This window comes from Vulpes vulpes, chromosome 15 (assembly GCF_048418805.1).
Source record: "Vulpes vulpes isolate BD-2025 chromosome 15, VulVul3, whole genome shotgun sequence".
NCBI classification, from domain to species: domain Eukaryota; kingdom Metazoa; phylum Chordata; class Mammalia; order Carnivora; family Canidae; genus Vulpes; species Vulpes vulpes.
Window position 1 is genome coordinate 91034449 of NC_132794.1, and position 13309 is coordinate 91047757.

General features: G+C 37.7%; 1 protein-coding gene across 3 annotated transcripts in view; it reads left to right on the top strand.

Annotated features, from left to right (window-relative positions):
- SLF2 (SMC5-SMC6 complex localization factor 2) overlaps positions 1–9625 on the top strand; it is a 48432-nt gene extending 38807 nt beyond the window's left edge. For all 3 annotated transcript variants that reach the window (XR_011997540.1, XM_025992237.2, XM_025992239.2), the window contains exons 18-20: positions 1198–1284; positions 4090–4158; positions 6270–9625. Coding sequence is in view for 2 of the 3 variants with exons in the window: in XM_025992237.2 (XP_025848022.1) it covers positions 1198–1284; positions 4090–4158; positions 6270–6305 (192 nt within the window). In the remaining variant the exon portion in view is untranslated. The remainder of the gene's footprint in view (positions 1–1197; positions 1285–4089; positions 4159–6269) is intronic.
- Positions 9626–13309: the final 3684 nt, after the last annotated feature.

Here is a 13309-nt window from a genome sequence, read left to right on the forward strand (position 1 = left end):
CCAACCTATATAAGCATTTCTGTAGAAAACTAGAATTGGAATTGCTAGATCAAAGGTTGTCAATTTTTCAAGTTTAAATTATTGTAAAATAATGGTTATCACGTTTCCCTTCAAAAAAGTGTCTATTTATATTCTCACCTTAGTGTATTCAACCTTACTATACTGTATGTATGACAGTGAATGTTTTGGACAATACACATCTAAAACTTAAGACACTTAATTTCTCAAGAAACTATTTTTATGGGATCCCTGGGTGGCTCGGTGGTTTGATGCTTGCCTTCGGCCCAGGGCGTGACCCTGGAGTCCCGGGATTGAATCCTGCATCAGGTGCCCTGCTTGGAGCCTGCTTCTCCCTCTGCCTCTCTCTCTCTGTCTCTCATGAATAAATAAATAAAATCTTTATTAAAGGGCAGCCCAGGTGGCTCAGCGGTTTAGTGCCGCCTTCAACCCAGGGCGTGATCCTGGAGACCCGGGATCAAGTCCCACATCGGCCGCCCTGCATGGAGCCTGCTTCTTCCTCTGCCTGCGTCTCTGCCTCTCTCTCTGTGTGTGTGTCTCTCATGAATAAATAAATAAAATATTTTTAAAAAAAATCTTTATTAAAAAAAAAACTTTTTAAACCTTGTTTTGTTCATAGAGAAAAAGTAAGCTGTTACTTGAATATTCCGTTAGAGAATATGTTAAAAAAGAAGGAGGAGCATCTGAGTGGCTCAGTCAGCTAAGCTTCTGCCTTTGACTCAGTCATGATCCTAGAGTCCTGGGATTAAGCCCCTTGTTAGGCTCCCTGCTCAACAGGGAGTCTGCTTCTACCTCCCTCTGTCCTTCCCTCTCCCCCTGCTTATGCTCTCTTTCTCTCTGAAATAAATAAATAAAATCTTAAAAAGGACTCTTTAAATTTCTGAGCATAAATCACAGTCAGAATTCACATTTTCATTAATGTAGCTTAATATATAACAAAACAACTCTCATGTTTGTATATATTTTTATGTTAATTAGCAGTAAACCTTAACAGTCTTACTGTTGTGGCAGTTACTGTTTTCACTAATAGGACTACTATTACATTATGGTTAATATCAGAAATCACTAACTAGAGAAAGAGATTTTTAAATGATTGTTAGTTGTTCTAGCAACATCATCTCCTCTGTTAAATTGCAATGCTTCAGAGTTGTTTTCATCCCTCATGTTTGTTTTGCACAGAAACACTTCGTGCATCTCTGTGGGGCTTTGGAAAAGCATGTTAAGTGTGATATTAGGGAAGATGCTAGACTATTCTATAGAACTAAGGTAAGTGTGTTTTTTATAAGAATTGTTAGGTTTTGCTGTTGTTGTTTGGCCATTAATTAATGGAAATTAATATTTGAGAAAAAGAAGCACATAAGCCTCTCTTTAAAAGAAAATATAAGATGAGAAATATAACTTTTTCCTTTAATAACAAATCAACTTCTAGTAAATACTTCTAGCTAGATTAAAAGTGAAAGTAGGAATGCCTCAAAAAAAAAAAAAAGAAAGAAAGAAAGTAGGGATGCTTGGGTGGCCCAGTGGTTGAGCGTCTGCCTTTGGCTCAGTGTGACCCTGGAATCCTAAGATTGAGTCCCACATTGGGCTCCCCACAGGGAGCCTGCTTCTCCCTTGACCTGTGTCTCTGCCTCTCTCTCTGTATCTCTCATGAATAAATAAATAAAACATTAAGAATAAAATAAAATAAAAGGAGAGGCACCTGGCTGGCTCAGTCAGTAGAGCATGTGACTCTTCATCTTGGGTTCATGAATTCAAGTCCCACATTGGGTGAAGAGATTACTTTAAAAAAAATGAAAGAGAATATATATACAGTGGAATATTACTCAGCCATCAGAAAGAATGAATATCTACATCTACCATTTACATTGATGTGGATGGAACTGGAGGGTATTATGCTGATTGAAATAAGTCAATCAGAGAAAGACAATTATATGGTTTCACTCATAGGTGGAATATAAGAAACAGTAAAAGGGACCATAAGGGAAAGGAGGGAAACTGAGTGGGGAAAAATTAGAGAGGAAGACAAACCATGAGAGTCTCCTAACTCTGAAAAACAAAGAGGGTTGCCGAAGGGGAGGTGGGTAACTGGCTAATAGGCATTAAGGAGGGCACACGATGAAATGCACTGGGTGTTATACTATATGTTGGCAAATTGAATTTAAATAAAAATAAATAAAAAATAATAAAACACTTTCCTAAAGTCAAAAAAGTGAAAGAGAAAAAAAATCTCAAGACAAATACATTTTTCATTTTACTATACTCGCTACTCTAAAACTCCTGACACCTGAAGAGAAAATTCTTCCAGTACTAATAAAACTTACAGTTTCTTTTTTCATGGTACAAAATTAAGATTTTTAGGCTTAAGTTAGTTTCGAGGATTAAAAGCATTGTTTAATTAAATATATGTTTTAAAAGCGGTTATAACATTTTGTGATGGTTGAAAACTTGTTTTGTTCATAGAGAAGAAATAACTTATCTGTTATTCTTTGAATATCCTAATTAGAGAATGCAAGGTTTCTAATTAGAGAAGAAGATTTCTGAGTTCTGCATCACCCAATCTGAGCTCTATGATAGAAATAATTCAGCAGTAAGTTTACTAATCTTTTTTTTTTAAAGTTTAGTGTATTCAAAAACCATAGAAAAGCTGAATATGAGTATGGAGTTAGGAAAGCAACTTTAGTATTAATAAAATGATTTTTAACATTTTATCCTAAAACAAACTAAACACTTTTTTAAAAAACCTTTTCTTTTAAGGATTTTTTTTTTTTTTTTTTTTGGATTTTTTAATTCTAAATCATCTTTGAGCATTTGTAGTGTAGCTGATTCTTTTTTGGCATTGTGTTTGGATAAGTCATTAAATGAAGTTTCAGCTTTGTAACTTTATATCTTACATTAATTAACTATAAAGGTTAGTCGTTTCAACAGTGCCCATTTGGATTTAGTATGTGTATATATTTTAGTAGATTTAAGTTAAATACAAAGATGAGCAATTAATGAAGTTGTATCAGATTGCAGATTTTCAGAAAAATGTAGGGGATAGCTCTTTGCCTTAGAGTGGAAACCAGTTTCAGAGAAGCACATTCTTTTGAACATTGACTAGAGTTACTGGCCCGTAGAACTTGGTGGTAGTGGCTACTGCTGACAGACATGCTAAAAGGGGACCACCCAAGGTTTTTGTTTCTTAAAGCTAAGGGCCGGCATAGATTGGTGCCAGAGCTCATCTTACTTAGAGTGTAGAGAGACACAGAGGTCTATGAAAATTGCGTTGGGGATGGTCTGCTAAGGAGTTTCCTCTTCACAACCTGTAATTGAAAAAGATGGTGATTATTTTAGAGAAACTGAATCGGCTGAACTCTAAATGGAGAAAAAAGTAGACCTTTTAATTTACTTTATAACTTTAAAGCAGCTATAAAATTCCTGACTGGTTTAAAACATTTTTCTGAAGCAGTTATATTTAAGAGCTAATTGAGCATCTCTAGAGTGGTAGGAAATTTTGAGTTTCAGGCAGAGACTCACTAAGCCTTCAAATGTAGGAATATACCTATTATTTAAAGACAATTCATAGTACTTTGCAGAAACCTAGAGAGGCAGAAGAGTGAATCTTGGATCTTCTGATAGTGTGGAAAGGAACAAATGACAACTATTTTTGTGGCCTTGAGTCTTTCAAACAGAAATTGGAAAGACAATGAACAGCTAAAGCCTTAGGCCGTATACAAAACCCACACTTCAGCTTCTCTATATGGGTGTTCAAAAGCCAACAAGTTAAAAATATAAGTGTCTTGAAGGTAGGGAAGGAATATGTTTTTTCTGGATGATCTTTAGTAACAAATGGGAAAATAGAGTCCTAAGCATTCAGTAATTTAGATGATGGTGATGGATAAACGTCTTATATTAATCACTGATTTGAAAGTCTCTCCAGAAGATGAGTATTTTCTCTTTCTTGACAAAAATTAAGTTGAATTGTTGAGTGTGGGCCTGTCACAACTACCAGATCTTTTATATCAAGCATTAAATTGATTTTAGTTAAGAATGTTTTGATCTGATCCCTTTTCCCTTTTTGATATTTTTAAGGTTAAAGACTTGGTTGCCAGGATACATGGAAAATGGCAGGAAATAATCCAGAACTGTCGGCCTACTCAGGTGTCATTTTATTAAACAGTTTTATTTATTCTTAGTAGTATTGCTAAATGGTATTTCTTTATACTGTTTGAAAAAAGTATACAGAGCACTTGCTTCTCCATGTCTTAAGATAAACTGAAAATTCCAGTTTAATTGTGTATGTTTTTTCATTTTGGTTTGCTTTATTATTACTTATTTCCAAAGATGGTTGAGCCCGTTTTAAAATGTCACATTGCATCAAATGTAGGTTATTTCATGAGGAGCATTTTTCTAAACGGCTTTATTGAAATAAAATTCACATATCATATTTCACTCATTTAACATGATTTTTAGTATGTGCACAGAGTTGTGCAGCCATCACCACCAAATGTTTTAATGTATTTTAAAACACTTTGTCACTCCAAAAAGAAATCCCAGAACCCATTAGCAGCCACTGCCCATTCCCCAACCACCTGCATTTCTATCCCCACTCCCTCTAAGCCTATAGGTAACCACTATTCTTTGTGTCTGTATAGATTTGCCTATATAAGTGATACACCATGATACACTGTGTGGTCTTTTATGACTGGCTTCTTTCACATAATATAATGTTAGGTGAATCCATGTTGTAGCATGTATGTCATTTCTATTGCCAAATAATCTTCCATTGTATGAATATATCTTATTTGATTTATCCACTTATTAGATGGACATTTGAGTAGGCTTTTCCTTCCTGGCTGTCCAAATAATGCTTTCATGAACAGCTCTGCATAGGTTTTAGTGTGAACATATGTTTTCAAATGAAAATATTTTGGGTATATGCCTGGGAATGGAATTGCTGGGTCATGTGGTAATTAAATGTTTTGAGGAATTGGTCAGACTCTATTCCAAAAGGCTGCACTGTTTTATACTCCCACCAGAATGTATAAGATTTTTAAATTATCCACATTCTTGCTAACACCTGTTATTATCCATGTTTTTTATTATAGCTCTAGTAGGGGGTTGGTAGTAGGATATCATTGTGCTTCTAATTCACATTTCCCTAATGACTAAGGATGTTGAGCATCTTTTCATATGCTTGCTATCCATTGTCCATTCATGTAGCTTCTTTGGGGAAATGTCTGTTGAAACCCTTGGCTCATTTTTTAATTGGGTTTTCTATCTTTTTATTATTGAATTGTAAGAATTCTCCATTTGTTCCAAATACAAGTCCCTTGTTAGGTATATAATTTGCAAATATATTCTCCACTTCTGTGTGTTGTCTTTTCATTGACTTGATGGTATCATTTGTAGAACAAAAGTTTTTAACTGTGATAAAGTCCAGTTTTATTTATTATTTCTCCTTTTGTTAGGCATTTGGTGTCATATCTAAAGGGACTTTTAAGAGAGGCATTGTTTAAGCACCTGGTATTACATTGCCATATATAAATTTGCATTTTACAAACTGATATGTTATTGTCTAAATTATGCTTCTCAAATTTTAATGTGCATATAGGCATCAATTTGTTGAAATGCAGATTTTGATTCGATAGAGCTGGAATGGGACCTGAGAGATGCTGCATTCCTAACAGGTTCTCAAACTGATGGCAGTGCTGCTGGTCCAAGGGCCATAATTTCAGTAGATAGGACCTAGAAGTTGCTTTATAGTTTATGTCAAAGCCACAGGAACACTAAAGATTAATTAGAAAAAGTAATCTCAACTATTTTATATTTTGACTCTTCTGCGTTATTGCCCTTCATAAATGCCTGCTCTTTGAGAGAGAAGCCTCTTAGAAATCTTAGTGTTTTGTTGTTGTTTCAGTTTCTAATCTCAGTAGATCTTGTTTTAGCCTGGCCATCTTTGCTGATGTGGTATTAAAAGAATTTAATACTAAAACTTTTCTATTAGCTTAATTTTACATAATCTTCTTAAATATCCTCCACATGTGTGTGTTGATGAGGAAAACATCTTGCACTTATTTTGTACTTTTTTTAGTTGTTAGACCACAAAATGTGAAGACAATCCAATTACCATAAATTTTCAGAGAAATGTACGATATAAAGATTTTATTACTTCCTTTATCAAAACCCTGTTTGATGATTAGTAGTTTTATAAGGATTAATTCATAATCCGACTTTCCTTTATCCTGTTTTTTTCCCCTTCCCTTTTCTAGGGGCAGCTTCATGACTTCTGGGTACCAGATTCTTAACGGGAGTTGAAGCAGCAAAAATATGAACCAAGAGAAATTCAATAAGACCTTTTCCTAGAAGAGTAGCAAGAATGCTGTGAACTCCAATGGAATGCTAAGAAAATGTGCTACAAATGTGCCACTTGAATATCTAGTATGAAGCTGGTAATGAAGAAATTGCCGTTTCTGAAGCAGATAGAAAACATGATCTGCTTTATTTTAAGGCAACTGGCCTTTTAAAAAAGAGCAGAATCCTATAACAAGAGGGGAGGGGTAGAAGCAGCTAATAGTTGCATGTCTAACCTGCCCCTATTAACTCCTCTTGTTAAACTGTAAGCCAGTTATCCTTTTTTTTTTCCAGTTGTATTTATGGCACTTGGATAATCACAGGAAATATGTAGGAAGGGGTTTGGACCAACTTAAGTAGTTGGACATGGAAATCAAGACCAAGTTCCAGTTGGTTTTAATTTTCCCCTTGGTTATTTTAGGACTCAAAAAACTTAGAACTGAGTTTAATAACAAAAAGAATAAATCTCTTCTGTAACTCCTATAAACTACAGAGAGGTTTCAATCCATACATTTTCCTTCACTTTTCAAGATACAAACCTGTTAGTTTTTTTGTTGTTGTTGTTAAGTTTTTAAAATACATTTAAACAGTTAAGAAACAGAAATTTCTTATATTGTCAGATCCCCTTAAGGGGAAGAGGTTAAGCTATAAAATAGTGTCTCTGTTTTTATGCCAAAACATTCATATGCAGTTTGTTTTGGATACTTTTTAAATGTATATATATATATTTTAAATACTGGTTAAATCTTAGATTCTTGGCTAAATCTTAGAATCCTGGCCCTTGGTTAGCCATATTACAGAAGTCTAGTATAGAAGCTTAAAGATCTGGACAAGTTTCCAAAAACCTTACTTTCATGAGTATATAAGCTTGGCAGAGACCTGGATGGTGTTTATTCTTTGGGACATTGCACGCGCGCATATGTGTGTGTGTGTGTGTGTGTGTGCACGCACGTGTGTGCGCTTGTATTTTAAAGTTGTTGCACTTGAAAACCACAGCTGCTCTAAATATTCTTAAACACTGGAAAGCCATCCTTGGGTTTAAATGGTAAAGGGTTAGTAGAAGTGCACATGCTGGTCTTAGCCCAAGGGCCCTTTAAAGCCTTTGGTAGTAATAGACTCTTACTAGCTAACTGAAAAATTCTTTTGTTGACTGAGTGTATCTTTTTTGGGTTGGGGGGGCTATTTCTTGACTGAGAATGTCAACTTTTTTTTTTCTTTCAATATTGACTTGGATAACACTACTTTCCTGAGCATTCTGATGTCTCCAGTTGTGGGGGGTGGGAGGATGGTGGAGAAGATGGGAATTGGGCTGGGGTTTATGGTTTAAGAGGGGAGAAAACAAGTTTTGAAAAATAGCTTTCTACCTCTAAATTGAGGCTTAGAAGTAAAAAAGCATTTTATTTTAAATTTATCATTTACAATAATATAAGTAACTTTTGAGCCCATGTCAAGCATTGAGCAGTTAGAGATTTTATAGGGAAGATAAGTAAATCCGATTCCCAAGAACCCCGGTTGAATGAGGCCCCAAGAGTCAGACCAACAAAAGTTTTATTCTGTGTTGAGTTTACTGGTAAGAATATTATTATCTTGATACTACCTCTCAAGGGTATTATTAGAAAATGCCACTTATGGTTAATGAGATAGATACAGAGAGTTCTATTTGACAGAAGCTTGAAACTCTGGCATCTATCTGCCCAACAATGGGGGCTTTCACTCTTTGTAATTTAATACTTTGTAGATACATTATTTGTGTGTAATTTTATAAGTGTTCATATTTTTCTCATTTTGCATTGTGTAAAGTGTACAAAATCTCAAAGTATAAAATACTGCTTATATTGCTTGTAATTACAGCGTGTAAATATTTTCTAATCGTGTACATTGACGGGGGACAAGTGGGTTATTCAGGTTTTTTTTTTTTTTAAGTGACCCTTTTGTATTGCAGTTTCAACAGATAACTGCTCATCAAATTTAAAACCACTTTGATACATTTTTATTTAGCAGTTCCAATAAGAAAAGTCTCTATTTTTAATTGTCTTTCTTCATTAGAGAAAAATACTTCATCTGTCCCTTTAAAAATGGCCAGACATCAGTTTGGGCCCTTTGTATTTATGACTCTGGTAGATGTCTCCATCTCCAGGTCACATTCCGGTCAGTATTTGCATTGGGTTCTCATACAAATTCTGTGATTCTCTTTTAGCACAAGTAGCCCATGACTTTTCTCCCAAATCAAGTATTACCCTTCTCCCTCTTGAGTCCCCATGTTTTGTCTCCCTCCTGCTGTTATTGCCTAGCTAATGGGATAGTAGCAGGGGGAGAAAATGTTCATTGCACAGAGAATGTCAGGCCACTTTTGGGACTTGGCAAACAAAGCTTGCACTGAGTGGTGGTGTGTTTGGCAGTATTACTGTGCCAAAAATAACCTTGTCTAATTTTCTGGATATGTATGTCAAACTTATTACCCTTATTGCAAGCGAAAATTAAGGTACTTGTGTTTATTATGCTTTTGTGTGTAACTGTTGGCCTTTTCTAAACTGCTTTTCTTGTTCTGGGAAAATAGAATTCTATTAGTTATATCATGTTAGTGAAGAGGCTCTCCATGCACAAAATGCATCTATGTAGCAGTAAAGTAACAGCATTTGTATATTTCCTGTCTGTCTTCTGATGGCAATGGTGCCTTTGTCACCTTTTGGAAGGTTGGCATTTTTGTTTTGTTTTGTTTTGAAGTACAAATAATAGCTTGCTTTTGACTTCACAAAAATCTCCCCACATGTAAAAAAGAGAAAAAGACGTGTTGTCATCCAGGCTCAGTTAGGAGCATTTGCCTTTTTATTTCTGTGCAAACAAGTATAGTTGGTGGGGACTGGCCAGTAATAATGCGTGGAGTCTTTAAACCAAGGGTAATTTTTAAATTTAAAAATAAAAAATTTAAGAGGTGACCCAGTAACAAGTGACTGAGTTGGAAAATTAGAGAAGAGACTGTCCTGGTTTGTCTCTAAGGAGGCAAGATTAGGGTACCAGTGGCTGGGCACATAGAGCATGATCTGTGGCTATTTCTATTCATTAACAGTGTTGGTGCACCTCATTATCTGTGCATTTGTTTTCCCTGGGCAGTCTTGTGAGCCAGTTAATCCACCAGCTCATAGGCAGTTTACAGTAAATGCAGATTTCTTTTCTCTTTCCTTTTTTTTAAAAAAAGATTTTTTTTTACTACATCTTGTTTAAAGTCCCATGAATGTATGCGTGTGTTATTAAAAATGCTTTTTCTCAGTTTGAATATGTGTTTGGTAATATTTGTTTGGGAGTAGGGGATGGTTAAGTATCTGGATACTTAACCATCCCAATAGACTGTCCCATCTATTTCCCTGTCCCATCCCCTAGTTTCTAAATTGATTTTTTTTTTTCCCCTCTTGCTTTGGATTCTCTGGTCTGTTTTTTGGCTTGTATTTCTGGAATACATAAAGTTGTGGATGTATACAGTTCACTTTTACATGATCCACTTGATAATTTGCTGCATACTTTGGTGGTCAGCAATTCAGTAATCTCATTCTTATATTACCTCATTCACTCAGTTGATTCAACTAATGCGTACCTACTACATGCTAGGCACTCTTTTGAGGATTCAGTGGTGAACGACACAAACAGGGCTCTGATGAAGCATACCTTCTGGTATCCAGGTGAATATATTTCGTAATTAGCCAAAGAGGACTAGAAAGGAATCCCTTTGGCGTGACTCCCTTGGTCTAGAGCCCAGGTCAAAAAAAGGGGGAAACCATACAATGCAGAGGCAGGGCTCAGGACCACCTCCAACCTGTCAGGCAGATTCAGCTGTGCATATACCAGTTGAGGGGAGACACAGGTTGACAGCTCCTCACAGAAGAAACTATTATGAGCTCATAGGAGGGCTAGGCATGATTGCCAGAGGCCTCAGGTTCTAGAACCATGCCAGTAATTCTCCCTTCTGACAGGCTGGTTTGGAGAAGACCACTTGTGAGCATTTTTCTGACAGTGGCATAAAGCAGTGGTGGGGGAGTAACAGCCAGACAAAACCAAAAACATTGCCGTTAGGACTGGGATGCTGGCAGCATAGCCTTGTGCAAGTTTAGGGCCTTGACCTTGATCTTAGTCCTGACCTCAGATCCCAGATTGACCGTACCAACCATTTGATCTCTGACAAGTTACTTCCCCTGTCTGAACCTTGGTTTCTGCATCTGTTAAGAGGAATAATAATGGCATCTATCTCAGAGCTTAGGAAGATTAAATAAGCTAGTGCATGGAAAGTACTTAGCCAAGTGCCTGGCATATATTCTAGGTATTATTTAGCTCTAATTTGAAGCTCTTCTCAGATGCCAGTTAAAATTGAACTTGAGGGGCACCTGGCTGGCTTGGTCACTAGAGCATGCTACTCATGTTGTATTTGAGCCTCCTGTTGGATGTAGATCTTGCTTTTAAAGATCTTTAAAAATAAATAAATAAATTGAACTTAAGATACTGGAAGGTTCACTGACATCTAAGCAACCATACCTTAAAATTGTAGTGTGTGTGTACTTACTCCTTCTGACAGCTCCAGAGGCTTCTCTGTCCAGCTCTGTCTCTACCAATAAATACATATATATGTATATATCAGTTTATGACTTTTTTAGAACTCAGCATGCTAAAGCTGAGAAGGGATGGTGGGGGGTTATTTTCCATCATTTGTCGACATGTCCTGACACTCCCTTTTCCTTGCTAACCATTTCCCAGGCTGGAGTCAAGAGAGGGCAAACCAGAGGCCCAGCTTTGGGTCTGACTCCAAGACGACTGGCTGGGAGGAAAATTTAACAGGCAAAACAGGCTTCTGAGGCACAGTGGAACAATGAGACTACAGCATTGGTGCCCTGGTGACAGTCCCTACTGAAGAAGCACCTCAGCTGTATATATGGCCAAAATAAAGATCACGCCACCTAAAGGGAGAGTGCTGGGCAAACCAGAGGTGGAGATGGCAAAGCAGGAAAAGAAATGCTGCCACAGTGAACAGGAAGCAGGACAACTTGACTAGGCCAGAGTTCTTTGCCTCAGGGAACCTCTGCTCAAGTTTCAGGAGTTCATACCTACCCCCTTCACCTAGGATCCCTGCTACAGTGAGTAACTGCCTCTGTGCGAAGCCTGGAGCCAAACGCTGGTGTGTAGCTGGCTGAGAACAACAGCCATTTTTCTTAGAGCAGAGATGGGGAGAATAGCCTAGGAAAAACAAAACCACGTCTTACATTCTGTGTTTGTGAAGTACACCAGAAGGTTTTCAAACAGCAACTTCTCATAACCACCCTGTGAAACAGCCAGAGTAGTAACTTTAAAGATGAGTAACAGCCTGCTCAGAGAATGCCCTGTGTCTCAGGACCCAAATTCATGGCTAGGTTAGGATCATTTCTTCCTTTGATTTTTGAGTCTCTTCCACTGTCAATATTCCCCTCATTCATATTTTATCAGCTTGATTTGCAGAGAAGAGTATTGTCAGAAGGGCTTCCTATGTAAAGCTGCATTAATTGCCATCACATCTGATCTTTCATTAGGTTCGGAGACTGGAGTGGGAGGAGAGCAGAGAGAAATGGATTGTGATCTAAATTTATATTATCAGAGCTAGGTAACTGCTCAGCTATAGTTTTGCAAGTGCCATGCTGGAACTCCACATTGTGATTTACACATTTTGCTTATTTAAAATGTGTGAGGTTCTGAGTCCGCCAACAGGGCACCTTTGAGGAGAAGAAGGGTTTGCCTCAGTATAGGTGTGAGTGGGATGCTAAACCTGCCACCAGATCACTACAGCTACACAGGCACCTGAAGTTGGTTAATGTGAGTGCTGTGACAACAGGAGGAGCTGTGTCTGTTAGCCCACTGGGCCCCTGCAAGTTAATTTCTCTCCCGTCTGGTACTGTGGGGCTAGCAGTTTTCCTGCCCTCCCTCCACTGTTACCCACCACCCCCACCCCCACCCCAGCCCACTTTTCCACAGTACTGCAGACTTACTTTTTTTAGCCATGTCTTTCCTGGGCTTCCCAGCTTGGGCTTCCATAATCTATTAGGATTTTCTTCTGTGGTCTCTCCCAAACTATTTGCTGACTTTTCCCTTCTGTTTCCCCCTAGGAATCTGCCCATCTCATCACATCAAGCTCACTTATCTCTTTTACACCCCTTCCCTTCTGCCTATTCCCCTAATACATGTCTGTGTACAAACTTGCACATTTATGCCTTTGACAATTCTCCTTCAGGTTTACCCTATTTCCCTCTTCTCAGGCTTTTCCAGTACTGATTATTCTCTCTGTAAACACAAGAATGAATTTCAAGGCCAGTTATTTAACCTCTTAAAGCCTGTTTTCTCATCTATAAAATGGGGCTATTAATCCCTCAGGATAGAATGAGGGCACAGTTCTTTAAATGAAGCTGGATAGTCTCTGCAAGTGTGCACACTTTAACATAAGCATTCTTCCCCAGCTACTTCCTCCTCCATGTACACACACATCCTATTTACAGAGTGCTGGGGGAGGTGGAAGTGTAGCGTGGGCCCTGCTGTCTAGCGATCTGCAGTCACACACAGCAGCCCAAACTACAATATTGTATATGATGAAGTGCCAAACTAAGTTCTGGGGAATTCAGGAAAGTGGGATGACATGCCTTTCCCAGGGTCCCTTTAAATAATGTTAAATAATGACAGAGCCATTTGAATCTTGTTCACTCTCCCTCAGGCCAGTATGCATCTGCCTGTTCTCCTACCCCCTGCCTCTCCAGAGCTCAGACTCCTAGGCACATGTAAGAGTCAGTTATCTATGGCCCTATGGCCTTCATCATTTTACTCCTGCTCTTGGGCCAATTACAATACTATCATGGATGAGGGAGGGGATGAGGCCAGATCATGGCTAGGGCCCCAGTTTAATTCAAACCCTAGAGGGATTTTTTTTAATCATTTTTTTTAAGATTTTATTTATTCA